A 13,525-nucleotide genomic window follows, 5' to 3' on the forward strand; every position below is an offset into this window, starting at 1 on the left:
GTATGATGAGACTGCCTACAATGGCATGTAGCCAATCTGTGACTGCTATTAGCAAATATCTCCAATGGCTGAAGATGGGCCACTATATGGAGATGGCTGTGAGTTACAAGAGAGAATTCTTTTCCAGGTGTCTGCCTGGTAGATTGCCCACATGCTCAGGGTCTAACTGATCGCCATATTTGGGGTCAGGAAGGAATTTTTCCCCGGGTCAGACTGGCAGAAACCCTGGAGGTTTTTTCATCTTCCTCTGCAACTTGGGGCATGGGTCACTTGCTGGTTTGAACTAGAGTAAATGCTGGATTCTCTGTAACTTGAAGTCTTTAAATCAAGAGCTGAGGACTTCACTAACTCAGCCAGAGGTTTCTGGGCCTATTACAGGAGTAGATGGGTGAGGTTCTGTGACCTGCGATATGCAGGAGGGTTCCTTCTGCCATTAAAGTCTATGAGCAACAGGAACAGAAGAGCAACATTTATACCCCAATTTATTGCTTCAACATGGCATCAGACTTTCTGGATGATGTTGGCAGAATTTATGTTGCTGGATTGGGCAGGACTACAGGCTAAACTGAATGTGGAGGAAGAACATGTAGAACTGAAGTGTAACAGAAGCAAACCCAGTTCATGAATATCATTAGAAAGAAAAACAAAGGATGTTATTCGATCAGCAGGTGTCAGCAGCGAACAGCTGATTCCTTGGCACTCTCCTATCAGGTGAAGAATAGCATCCTAACTCAATAAGATCTGCAGTATGTTTAGCCATTGGCAGGAATTCTGGTCAAGTAAGTCTGTCAAGAAGCAATAGAAATGCAGATCTACAATGCTTGCTGTCTAGTAAATATTACAGTACAGTGTGCATGATGCTTATGACTAATTCAGCAGTCCCTGCCTCTGGATCTTTACCCAAGTCCCTTGTATAGCAAAAATGCTGAACATAGAAATGGCAGGAAGTTGTGCAAAGTACCTTCCCAATTCACAAGGGACAGTGTGACGGGGTGGACTACGTCTGGAGTGCCCGCTGCTGGAGGCCTGAGGCCCTGCCACACCCAACCCCAGAAAAGGGCAGTAGAGAGATCCTTCAAGCTGCCTAGAGCGGCTGTGTCAGAAGCAGCCAATCAGGAACCAGAAGGCTAATATAAGAAGAGCTGCAGGGCTAGAGTGAGTTTAGTTCCTTGCTAGAGCTGGAGGAGTGTGGCTGGTGTGCCTGGCTGGCTGAGGGAGCTACAGGCCCTTGGACAGAGTAATGCTGGCAGAAGGTGGGGGGAACGTGAAGGAGCTCTGGGCTGGCTGCTGGGATTCCACCAGGACAGGGCCCTGAGGTAAGGGTGAAGAATGTACTGGAGCCATGGGGAAGTGGCCCAGGCAATTAGAGCAGCAGTGTGGCTTAGATAAAGGGACATGACACAGCTGCTATCCATAGGGTCCCTGGGCTGGAACCACCCTCCACCCCCACCAGCCACTGGGAAAGTGGCCTGGACCTTGGTACACCCCAGAAGGGCAACTGAACTGCAGCAGCCCAGAAAGGACCTGAGAGGGCGAAGACATTGCCTCCACGGAAGGAGCCCTGGGGCACCGCTCTCTACCAGAGCAGGGACAACTTGAGAGAGATGTTACCGAGGGCACTGAGAGAGGCCTCTGTTGGACTTATATCCCAGAAAGGATTTGCTGTACTTTTACTCACAGACAGAGTGTGTGTGTGTGTGTGTGTGTGTGTGTGTGTGTGTGTGTGTGTGTGTGAGAGAGAGAGAGATACTTGGCTGGAGGGATGAGTCAGCAAAGACCCACCACAAAGAGAGAGCGAGAGAGTGCAGGCACATGCATTTGGCCAATGGGTGATCATGACAGGTGAGTGCACCCCATTGCAGACACAGTTAAAATGGTATATTTCATGCCCAATAAGCCATGCACCAAGGATCAGTACTGATTGGAGGCCAATAGAAAGAAAAGACATTGGAGTAAAACAGACTCTCTCTAACTTGCTTTTCTTTCAGATTCTGAAGAAAGTCAACTTTAACCTGGATAAGGTTCAGACAAAAACTAGGGACTCATAATGACAGTGCCTGGTCCAAACAGCCAGTGCAACATGGTGGGAATGCTTCAGCGTAGTCCCTGAGGTTTTACTTTGCTATTTGTTAGAGAAATAGGCATACTGTATATCACAAATTCGAAATGGTTTATGTAGCATGGCTAAGGTAAAAGCCTCTTCTTAGGAGCACCTCTGTAGTATGGGTTTTTTTCAGTGTTCACTGGAGGTCTCAATGAACACAGATGTCCATGTAATGGGTGTAACCTGGTGCTGATGTGCTAGGATTTATGTTCAGAATTTCCCCCCTGGATTAGAGCGTAGTCCATGTCCTGTTTGTTCACAAATGCTGCTGTTCAAAGATATTACACACCTATAGGAGCGAGTGTAAATGTTTTAAATTCCCATCACCTAGGTAAGGTTTGATCAGCATCCGGCTATTCAAATAAATGGTTGAGGAATTTTTATTTTTATTTTTCTTGTAACCTATGAAAAGAATTGCACAAATCTCCACCTGCAAGGAGCCCTTTATGCTGTCTCCCACAACCAAAAAAAGTTTCCATAAGAGAGCAGAGTACAGGATCTGCTTGACTTTTCTAGCACACAGTGGGAGAGTTGTCTCACAACACAACCTGCTCATGCTGATGCTCTTATTGCTGCTGTTTCTAAGGCCCTTTCAAGGCTGCCTTCTCCACAGCCTCTCGTTGGTGCCACTGCATGCTCTCGGGTCATGGGACTGATGATGGCACGCACTAAATTCTCTGATGCAAAGATGAGGGAAGTCCATTTTGCTGCCCTGAAATTGGAACTCCTGGTGCAAAGTTCACCAAAGATGAATAGAACTGCTTTGTAGCACTAGAGCCAGGAGAGAAATTATTGCACCAGGCAATGCTGGAATCATTGCTTCCATGAATAACACTGGAAAACACTTGCAAAGTTGGAGCTTCCTCCCCACCCAGTGATAAAGCAGGGTTGTTAGGCACCGTGAACTCAATGAGCTACGTTCCAGTGTCACTGCAAACCTGGAATAGCCATGGCTCACAATACAAACAGCATAAAGAACCTTCAGTTAACATGCACTGTTATGTACCTGCTGCAGTGTTGGGTGGGCTAGAGCTTATCAAGAGAAGTAAATGCTACACATTCTATCTTTTCATATAGCTATCTTCCAGCTGGGGCTAGTCCTTCTTACATGATTTTGGTTTAAATTTTAAAGTGCTGAATGCCCCTTCCACAGCTTTGGGTAAATAAATTGGATATCTTTCCAATCTCTTTCTGGAGCCAGTTGTTCTTCTCTGGCTGTTTCTTTTAGACTGGCTTGCTGCCTCTGCTATTTGCAAGGCATCTTGGGAGTGCCTCTGAGGAGCACGGAGAATCCAGTTTGAATGTAAACTGTGCTCACGAGTGCTGGTAGCAACTGAAAGAGAGAAGATAGTTCTAGTTAATAACAGCTTCCCAATGAATGTTGATGTTCAGCTAGTCATTGACAAAGGAGGATGTTAATTAGGTCCTTTCTAGAAGTAATGCTGAGTAACACAGTGAAGGTTCCATAATGGCTTCTACTTCAGGAATTTCTGAATTTAACTTTCTGACTAAAATTTTCTGTACTTTATCTCTAGCTTATAGGTAGAGCTGGCAAGATCTTTCAACCAAAACTTTTCTTAGTGAAAAATGCAGATTTGGGTTGACTGAAACATTTTGTGAATTTGTGTCAATTTCAGCCAATGGTTGTAATGGGGGAGGAGGGTGGAACCTCTCAAATTTCCCCAAAAGTCAATGTTTCACTTCAACCTCTTCGAAACAAAATATTTAGCTTGATTCCAAATGAATTTTGGTTTCAAAATTGCCTTTAGCTTTATTTTTAAAAACTGGAGAGGCGGGAGGGAGAAGCTTGAAATCTAAACAAAGAATTTTATGTCAGAGTAAACAAGATGTTTCATTCAACCAAAAACTACTTGTTTTCTGACTTTTCAATTAATCAGATTTTTTTAAATCATTTTTGGATCAACCTGAAACAATTTTATTGATTGAATTGTCAGTGATGCAAAATAAATAAATCCATTATTTGCACTGTATTTTTTTAATATATGGAGATATCCTATCTCCTAGAACTGGAAGGGACCCTGAAAGGTCATTGAGTTTAGCCCTCTGCCTTCACTAGCAGGGCCAAGTACTGATTTTGTCCCAGATCCCTAAGTGGCCCCTTCAAGGATTGAACTCACAACCCTGAGTTTAGCAAGCCAATGCTCAAACCACTGAGCTAGCCCTCCCCCTTGATGTTTATAGGTGAGTTTTGGGTTTATAAACTTGACCAAAATCAGCCAACCTTTTCTGAATGAGGAAAGAGATCAATCTATATAGAAAGCTATATTTCAGTCATCGATAGATAGATAGATAGATAGATAGATAATGGGGAAATTATATAAGGACTATTCTGCTGATATTTTTAACAGCTCTATAAACAAGACTACCCATTGTAGAAATTGGAAAATATGTGGATCATAAAAATGTCACCCTCCACCTCTCTTCCCTTAGTAATTGTATTTTAGATGCTCTATATAGACTTCACCATCAAAGTCAACATCCACGTTTGGGAGATCTGTCACAGGAACTTTCTGCCATCTCTCTGCATCCAGATCTGCAATCACAGAGTCCAAGAAAGCTATTGCCTCTCTTACATCTGAATTGGACTGTGGGACTCTTTTCTCCATTGATATCTGTTGAACAGATGCGTAAGAAATAAGTACATTGAGAATAATATAGAACTACTTTTTAATAAAAGAACTGTGCAAAGTGGAGTTGCATCTGGATCCAAACAGTGCAAAATTTGATAATTTTATTTGGGCCCATCTCTAGTCCATAGTTCATACCACGCTAAGAAAATGGTCCAAAAATAATACCTAGTGCTTATATTGCTCTTTTCATCAGTAGATCTCACAGCGCTTAGACAGGAAGTCAGTATCATTATCCCCAATTTACAGATGGGGAACTGAGTTTCAGAGAAGGAAAGTGACTTGCCCAAGACCCAGCAGGCCGGTGATAGAGCCAGCAATAGAACCCATATCTTCTGAATGCCAGGCCTGGGCACTACCCATTAGGAGACTCTGCTTCCCAAACAGGTTGAACCTCTTGGAAATAATGGGCCAGATTTTCAAATGCTCATCGCCTGCCCCTCGCCCCGACAGCTGGGGCCAGATTTTCAAAAATGCTTGTCAGCCAACATCCCCTGTCCTGTCCTGACCCGCAGGGGTAGAGTTTCAAACAGCGCTCGGCACTCAACATGTTGAGCTCTTCTGAAAATCTGCCCATTATGTGGGAACTGAGGTCTTTGTGTATAAAGTCTATTTAAGGAGGCTTGTGTGCCACTAAAAGGGAGGCAATTTGATAGTGTGGTGATAACCCCAAAGGAAAACCAGTAGGGTTTAAAAATAAAAACTCTCTTCAATAAACAGCTCTCTGTGTAAAAACTGAAACAGTTATGACAATATGGTAACACTTTTTGGAGTTTCTATGTACTGCTGTGTCTGTATAGGCAAAACTCCCATTGACTCTCCTGGGAGTTCTGCCCAAGTAAGAACTGCCTATGTTCTCACTCAGTTTAAGGCCAGACTGTGCTATTGAGAGCAGTGTGTCCCAACCACACTACCTCCCTGACTCTCCCAGATATCTCTGAAGGATGCAGCCTTCTTTGAAGGAGCAGCTCTCTGCTCTGTGGGCTGGTGAGGGGATGAATAAAGTTTGACCTAGCTTCTTTGCTCCCTAACCCCTCTGGGGTGATTTTCATGGATAGGAGTGCTAAGAGGAAGCAGCCACTTCACGCTTACTGACTGTAGTGACTGCTATTACATCTGGCCCTTAGTGGTTAGAAGACAGTTTAAATAAAACTTCTTGTCAATATCATCCAAGACACAAATTATTTTTCCTTCAGGACGAGCCCAAGGGTCAAAGTTTGAGCCTGAATCCAGACCCAAAGGTCAGATACCATTCAGTACCCAGGCTTTGGTTCAGCCTGTTATATAGACAGACATTCGGATCCAGATCCAAGCCTGCGCAGTGTTTGGTGAGTGCATTTCTACTAATTCTTCATCACGCAGAGAAAGAGAAATGAATTTTCACTGAAGATAATGTTAATGCAAGCAGATAGTGACGTACAAAACAATACATCCCTGTGGTTAAAAAGAAACTTGTGATCACTAAATAAAAGTACCATTTAGAAAGCAGCCAAATAACCCGTGTTATTCTGGATTACTTCTTTAGTCCTTCAGAACCCCTTTCTTCAAAGCCAGTGTTATGGTGCAGTGACTGACCCTCTTGTGTTGGGAGACTGACTCACTGTACAGCGTATCCTGCTGATATCATACATTATCTGTTTCTGAGCAGGAGGCTGGTAGAGTTAACACTCCAGCAGGAATCAAGTCTGGTCACACATGAGAGCTAGTCAGCTATAATCAGATGACATAATACTCCAGACATCTATTTGTTTGGTAAACCAGAGTTCCTTTTCTTTAAAGAGGAATTTTCAATTGTACATAGCACTATAACAACACTCAGGAAAGGTAAGGAGTCTATGTAGACCTTCTGTCTGTAAGGTCTGTTCCACAGTACCTACTGTAGTCAGTGTTTTGCATCCTTTACCACTGTTTTCTTTCCACTGTGTTGACTTGGCCAAATTCTGCTCTCAGTTACACAAGGGTAGATCCAGAATTCCACCACTGATGGCAATGGAGTTAGTGACCCCAGTGACTGTCAATCTCCCATGAACCAAAAGGGAACCAACCCCAACTAATTATAGGCAGGGTGTGTCATAAATTCCTAGGCTACACTCCTCCTAGATCTCAGTGTGTCTATTTTGGATCTTTCTCTCTCCTTGATTCTTCATCTTTTTACAAATGTCTCTGTCTCCCCTTGCCAATACATCTTAAATCTTCTTCCCCTCCGTTATTTACTGAGCATCAGTGTACCGAATACGATACAGATGTAGGTCCTGATCCAAAGCGCACTGAAGTTATGTGAAAGCTGCCATTGATCTGAGTGGGCATTGGATCACGCCCATAGAGCATTAGAAAATATGGTCTCTAGTGCCAGAAATGTTTGGGCTTCATTCAGCCCCCACTGGCACAATTTGCACCCCCACGCACTAGCAGAAGCTACTATATCCAAAGGTGAATTTGTCCTTGTGGGAGGATAGGCAGCGTTTGCACCACTGTTCTCCTTCAGGGCTTCTGTCATAGGAGGTTGACTTCAAAGTGTGGTCAATGCCCTCCTGATAGAGAGTCTCAGGGGATGCAATGAGTCAGCCCTATGTCCCCTCACCACACCATCTACCCCACTAGCACCCACTGTGGGCCCTGCACAGGCCAGCTGTGGCTCTGCTGTCAAAGGAGGGATTGTGGCCACTTTGCATGAGCACAATACTCCGGCAGGCAGCCTTTCCACTGCTGGAAGCTCGGTATCTTAGGTGAATCGAGCCGGGCTAAATCAGCCTAAATTCTGAGCAGATGCAAACGAAACAGTTCAGATACATGAGATACAAAACTGCAACTGAAATGAAAGGCTGCATTCGATTTTGCAACTGTATGATTCTTTACTCTGTAAAGTGGTTGGAGATAGCCAGTATGAAAGGTGCTGCTTCAAAGTTCTGAGCGTAATGACAGTGAAGTGAGAAATTTTGTTTTCTGTTTCTAAAGCAGCTGCCAGTGTATTAGTTAGCAGCAGCTTTCTAGTGAATGGAGCATTGAGAACTAATACTTGCCATGTCCCCATGGCTGGCAGTGGAACTCGTAGTGATGACAAAACTAGTGCTACTGATGACATTGTACCTGGCTGCTCAGTGAAAATCCTGGTTGTTCAATAAAAGAATGTACTCTGTGTAAATAATTTCAAAGTGCAAAGCCAATAGAAAGCCTCTTACTTATCTCAATGGATTACTGAGCTCTCCAGTCAGTACCAGCTATAAACAACCAAGGTGGAGAACCATGAGGTGCCATCTGATGTGATAGCCTCAAACACAATTATCTTTTTATGGATGCATTTTCCAGACTTCATACACACCCACCTCTTTCTCGCTCTCATGCACATTTCCCCCAAAACATTCAGATGAATCTTGACTCATGAACACTCCACATCACTCCAAAAGTGTGTTTACAGGTCCTATGTATTCTCATCTCCCCCCACTCCAGGATTCTCTACCTATTGAGGTACTTCTATGCCCCTATCACTGTACTGTCTGAGTGCCCTCTAAGTATTTATGGTTTATTGTCCTCACAACACTCCTGTGCAGAAGGGAAGTATTATTATCCCCCTTTTACACATGGGGAATGGAGGCACAATGAAGTTACTTGCCTAAGATCACACAGAAGGTCTATGGCAGAGTTGGGAAGAAACAGAATTGCATCTGTCATCACTTTAATCTATTAAAGCATCCCAGCTGTCCTCCAAAAAAAAGGCTGTGGTCCAACCCTACCTCTAAAAGTGATTAAATATAAACAGATCCCCCCCTTCTTCCTTGCTCTTGGTGGAGGGCTATAATTGGTGGCACTTAATAATAACACAAATGATAACTTCAGACTAAGAAAAACCCACCTGATTGATCTGATAAACCACCAGGATCCTAGAGGCAGCAGAAGTCAGCTGCTCCTTTACAGAATGTTCTGTTATCAGGTCAAATCCAGATCCTAAAGGATCCCGCACAATCATCAAATTATGGTTGATACCTGTTCAACCTTAATTCTTATGTTTGCATCTGGGATGCACGGAGAATCAAATTTAATTCAGCAGGTACTACCCAATCTTTATTCACTCTTTATTCACTATTGTATGACTGCTTGTACACATTAAATTATTCTCTATTTCAAATGGTGGCACAATAAGAGGGACTTGATCTTGAATAAAGACCATTGACACAGAAAACCAACAGAGGTTATGCAACGACATGTTACGCAGTTAAGGCAAATGGTAGGTAACCACATGGCAAGAATATTTTCTTGTGCTTAGATACAATAGCCCTTACCTTAGAGGTAAGATACAATAGCCCTTACCTTAGAGTGCCTGGTAGGAAGTGGGTGTAGTGGCTTTTTCCCTGTTTTGGAGGATTTTGTTGACACCGGAGAAATTTCTGATGTCATGTTCATGGATTTTAAGTCATTGATGCTGTCAAGGTATTTTTTTCTCAAAGCTAATAGATCCTGTAAGTACTGTAAGCAATGTTGAGTCTTGGAGTACATCCAGGCCCTGTCTTCCTCTTTCTGCTGGAAGTATGCACAAGATTCTAGACTGGTGGTACTTTTGCATTTTTTCAAGGATTCATTGAGTCTCTGCTGCTCACCTCCAAGAGTGTACATAGAGGTGCTGCGGATCAGCCTTACAGCAGAGCCTGTGCCATCATAGCAAGGGATATCATCAGCCAGACTTCTCCTATGGGAGTTGGGGTGAAAGATTGAATGGATCTTTCTGAACATAATGTGCCACTTTCTTCACCCTGTACCTTGTCTCCTTCAGCCTCTTGATTTTAAGGCAAAATTAGCCAGTCGGTACCCAAGTCTCTTGTTGTTAGCTGAAAGGCAGATTTGCCAGATGCTCACTGGAACCAGGCTAAAAGTTTATGGCTGCTTCAGCTGTTTCCAATATATTTTTTTGTTAAAGATCACAGCAAAATGTTTTCGGTTACATCTGCATCACTTAAACAGCTTTGCTTTTCTCTCTGATTAAAGCGTAGTACAGTAGGTCAAATGCCTTCCTCTGATCTTTCCTCTAGAGTCTCCCCATACAAATCATCAGTGTCAGACAAGACATTTTCCTCTCCATCGTTTCTTTCTTTTGTTTCCATCAGTGTCACATCCTTGAGCCGTTAGCTGTCTACTTCACCTTATAGTTGCATAGATTTGAGATGTCTTTGTGCTGACCATGGTACTGAACTACTTCTAAGGTCCAAAAAATATCCTCTTGGTTAAGAAATAATAAGACATGGCTTAGCAGACCATTAATGGGTGTTTTGTGAAGAAACCATTCAAATAAGCGTAGACCAAGGAGGACTGACTGATCAGGAAGGGAGCACCTGTATTGTCTAGATCATTGCACCTCCAGGCAGGATTTCAGCTGCTCTGAGAAGGGATGTTGTGTTCTGTGCTATGGCAACAGGGGAATGGTTACAGGTATTTGATAGCACATCATTGTTAGGAATAAAGTGAACTCAGGTACCCAGATCCATTACACCCCATTCAAAAGCTTCACTGTGTGAGAAATGCTGTAAAATAAAACTGTTCTAAAATACTCCTTTATCTCAAAATAATAACAGAGATTTTAGTGCACAGAGAAACCATTACATCTGTGGGTTTTGAATGTTTGTTCAAGAAAAAAAAGGATGTGCAAACATTTGAATACTGTGTTTATGGCTGCAGGATTTAGCCTGAAAAATACTGTAAATATTATTAGTATATTAATACTATTCTATGATTTGCCTAGTGTCCACGTTGTGAATGTGCTTTAAGGGAAATAATTGGACAGCAGCCAGTTTTCATTGTCAGAATGATCTAGCTTTTATCTAAAGTCTGCAAGAATGTTTAGGGCTTAAATTTTCACAGTTGAGTTTGTAACTCATTCTGCTCAGGACTTGTGTGTTTGAGAAAGCTATTTTATTTTCAGAAATCATGGGTATGATCTTACAGTTTTCACTCAGGCAAAACTCCCATTGAACTCACTGGAAGTATTGCATAAGGATTTAGGCACCATAACAGTTGTGCAATTGGCTATGGCGATATTGGATGATAATATAAATGTGTGTGTTTAATTTCATGCATTCCTCCATAAACTCAGATTCACTGGGCGATGATTTCATACTATAATTTAGGAGAATATTTACAAATAGGCCCTGACTTCTGGGCAGGGCTGAGCTGTGTTTGGCATAGGATGTAAGGCAGACTCAAGATAGCTTTATGCCACTTCTGTAGCTCTCTAATTCTGGGGCTGGTTTGGCTCCCATTATAAGGAATAGTAGCCTTGGGATTGCTCTAAACTGCACCCAGCAGACTATAATCTAGTGGCTGGCAAGATCTGGACCATAGAGATAAGTTTATATTACCTAATACTTCCAGAGGTGCTCTGCATGTGTTCCCCCATCCAGGTAATTGGTAAAACCAACTTTATGGCCCCTTTGAGCCCCAGAGCTGTGCAAAGAGATTGTCACCTATGTGAGAATCTGTCCCAGTGCCTTGAGGTCTAAGGCAGAGAGTCCTTCTGGTTCATAAAAGTAGTATAGTAAAAAAGCATTGTGGGTTCTCTTTTCTAGTACATATTTTCTTTTACAAAGTATAAAGCTGCAAGGAATCCATAGTTTGGAGCTTTGTATCTGCCTCACTAGTGTTGCAAAGTGCAGTTACTGTCCCAAACTGAAAGAAGTGAGATCAGTCCAGAATATCCCTTTAAAGTAGATTTGATTTGCTGTATCTTCAGGTTTTAGTTGCAGTGAAAGTAATGAGCACCTGTGTTTGCACTCTTGGTCTGCTCCTGTAGCCATCTTGCCCATGGGACTTCCATTGACTTCAGTGACTTGAACATGTATGGGAGCTCCAGGAAGGATTGGAGTCCAGTGATTTGCTGATGGCAATGGGAGTTCCCTAGAGACAAGCTCTGGGATCAAGCACTGCCTTTCCATAGCAGATTGATCTCATTTGGATTTACTAGTAGTTCCACTGCAAGGTAAATCAAACTTTAAACAAAAACCAGGACTGCATTTAATGATAAGAGTACATTAGATGTTATATACCCTGATTAGCAAAGCACTTAAGTATCTGTTTAACTTTAAGCACAAGGAAAATTATTCTTCAGTAAAGTACTTTAAGCATGTGCTTAAGTCCTATTGACTTCAGTCCCTGCAGTGGGTCTTAAGCATATATATCTCTACCCCGATATAACGCTGTCCTCAGGAGCCAAAACATCTTACCACATTATAGGTGAAACCGTGTTATACCGAACTTGCTCTGATCCGCCGGAGCGAGCAGCCCCCTCCCACCCGCCCCTGGAGCTTTGATTTACCGCGTTATATCCGAATTCATGTTATATCGGGTCACGTTATATCGGGGTAGAGGTGTACTTAATTTTAATCACCTGCTTTAGTGCTTTGCTGACCCCAAAATCGTCCCCTTCCCCCATTTTAAAAAATACTGGGCCAGGTTCATTTTGTGCCCCCAGAAACCAGGTTCCTATTGCTTCAGGAATGAATTTTAACAAGCAGGGACTAATAAAAGTCATGCATGACTCAATACTGTAGCTATGCTATGTAGGGAACATGAATATTTTTTTCTCTAGAGTCACATCTGTATCTGAAATAACCCTTATGCTTCTAAGATTAAAAGAAAAGACTTTGGCTCTCTTTAAAGGCGATGAATAGATCTTGTGTGTTTTGTGGGGATGAGGGCAGGCAGTGCTTAGTTTGTAATGAAAGAGGTGCCAGAGCTCAATCAACTAGGTGCTGGGGCTCCAGCAATTTTTTTACTTTCATAACTGACGCGGTAAGCCCGGAGGTGCCAGGGCTCAGCCCTGACACGCCCTAGCACAAATTAAGCACTGAGGGCAGGGTCCTGAGCCCCCAGCTCCCACCACAAGGGCATGGAATCAGGCATTCACAGCTGCAGGTGGTTTTCTAAGTAGGCCTCTATTTATTCAAAGCCAAATTACATTCCCCTTCTGTATGGAAGCCATCCCATTTGAAGTAAATAGGACTGCTCCCAGGAGCAAAGTAATGGCAATTGCACTCAGACAGCATGCTCCTCTTCCCCAGCCTTGCTGATAAGAACTGAATATACCTGCCATATCTAATCCTGTTGATAATTAAAAACCCAAGCTCTTATTCCAGAATTGTTTCTTTGCTTCAAACTTGTTTGGGATATTTAGCCGTTAATTCAGAGTGCCAAGTTTGCAGGAAGCTATTAAACTTCCCAAGCAGGCGCTAGAGAGAAATAGATCATTCTAAATATTTAATGGCATCTAGGATTACTAGCTTTGACAATGCAGCTCTCCTTTCATGTTCGTTCATTTGGCCGTTTGACTTTGACTTGGCTGAGTGAAGGCATTTTATTATTAAAATGCTTTTTTGCTGTATGATTTTCTTTACTGTTTCTGGTTTGTGGGGCGGACTAAAGGAGGCAGGTTCTATGGACCATCAGGAGGTGGCTTTTAAAGTTATCCCTGTTATCTGCCCCAGGGTTCTTGCAGTTGTAGAGCCTGATGTCTGGTTAAGAAATATCAATCTACATGGGCTTCCAATGGTATATAATTTATAACTAAACAAAAATCATAAAATCAAAGACATAAATCAAATGAAGACAAAGTGGGTTAATATCAAATCAGTCTAATTATTGGGATGATTAAAACATATCAAATGAACCAACAATTCCTTATTAGCTATATCTAATAATGTAGGAGGAGTCAAACCTTGTTTAGCTATCAGCCTCAAAATGACAGGGCATTATCAATCCCAATGCCAACTGATATTTATATTGCAGCCAAATG

At 42.5% G+C, this 13,525-nt stretch overlaps 1 protein-coding gene across 1 annotated transcript; it reads right to left on the bottom strand.

Moving 5' to 3' along the window:
* Nucleotides 1-2,481: 2,481 nt before the first annotated feature.
* C1H13orf42 (chromosome 1 C13orf42 homolog) lies at nt 2,482-9,547 on the bottom strand. The gene is made up of 3 exons (XM_024105359.3): nt 9,058-9,547; nt 4,590-4,737; nt 2,482-3,437 (listed from the first exon to the last, which is right to left on the bottom strand). The coding sequence occupies exons 1-3, from the start codon at nt 9,475-9,477 to the stop codon at nt 3,199-3,201; spliced, it is 807 nt and encodes a 268-aa protein (XP_023961127.1). The 5' UTR covers nt 9,478-9,547; the 3' UTR covers nt 2,482-3,198.
* Nucleotides 9,548-13,525: the final 3,978 nt, after the last annotated feature.

The sequence above is a fragment of the Chrysemys picta genome, chromosome 1 (assembly GCF_011386835.1).
Source record: "Chrysemys picta bellii isolate R12L10 chromosome 1, ASM1138683v2, whole genome shotgun sequence".
Lineage (NCBI taxonomy): Eukaryota > Metazoa > Chordata > Testudines > Emydidae > Chrysemys > Chrysemys picta.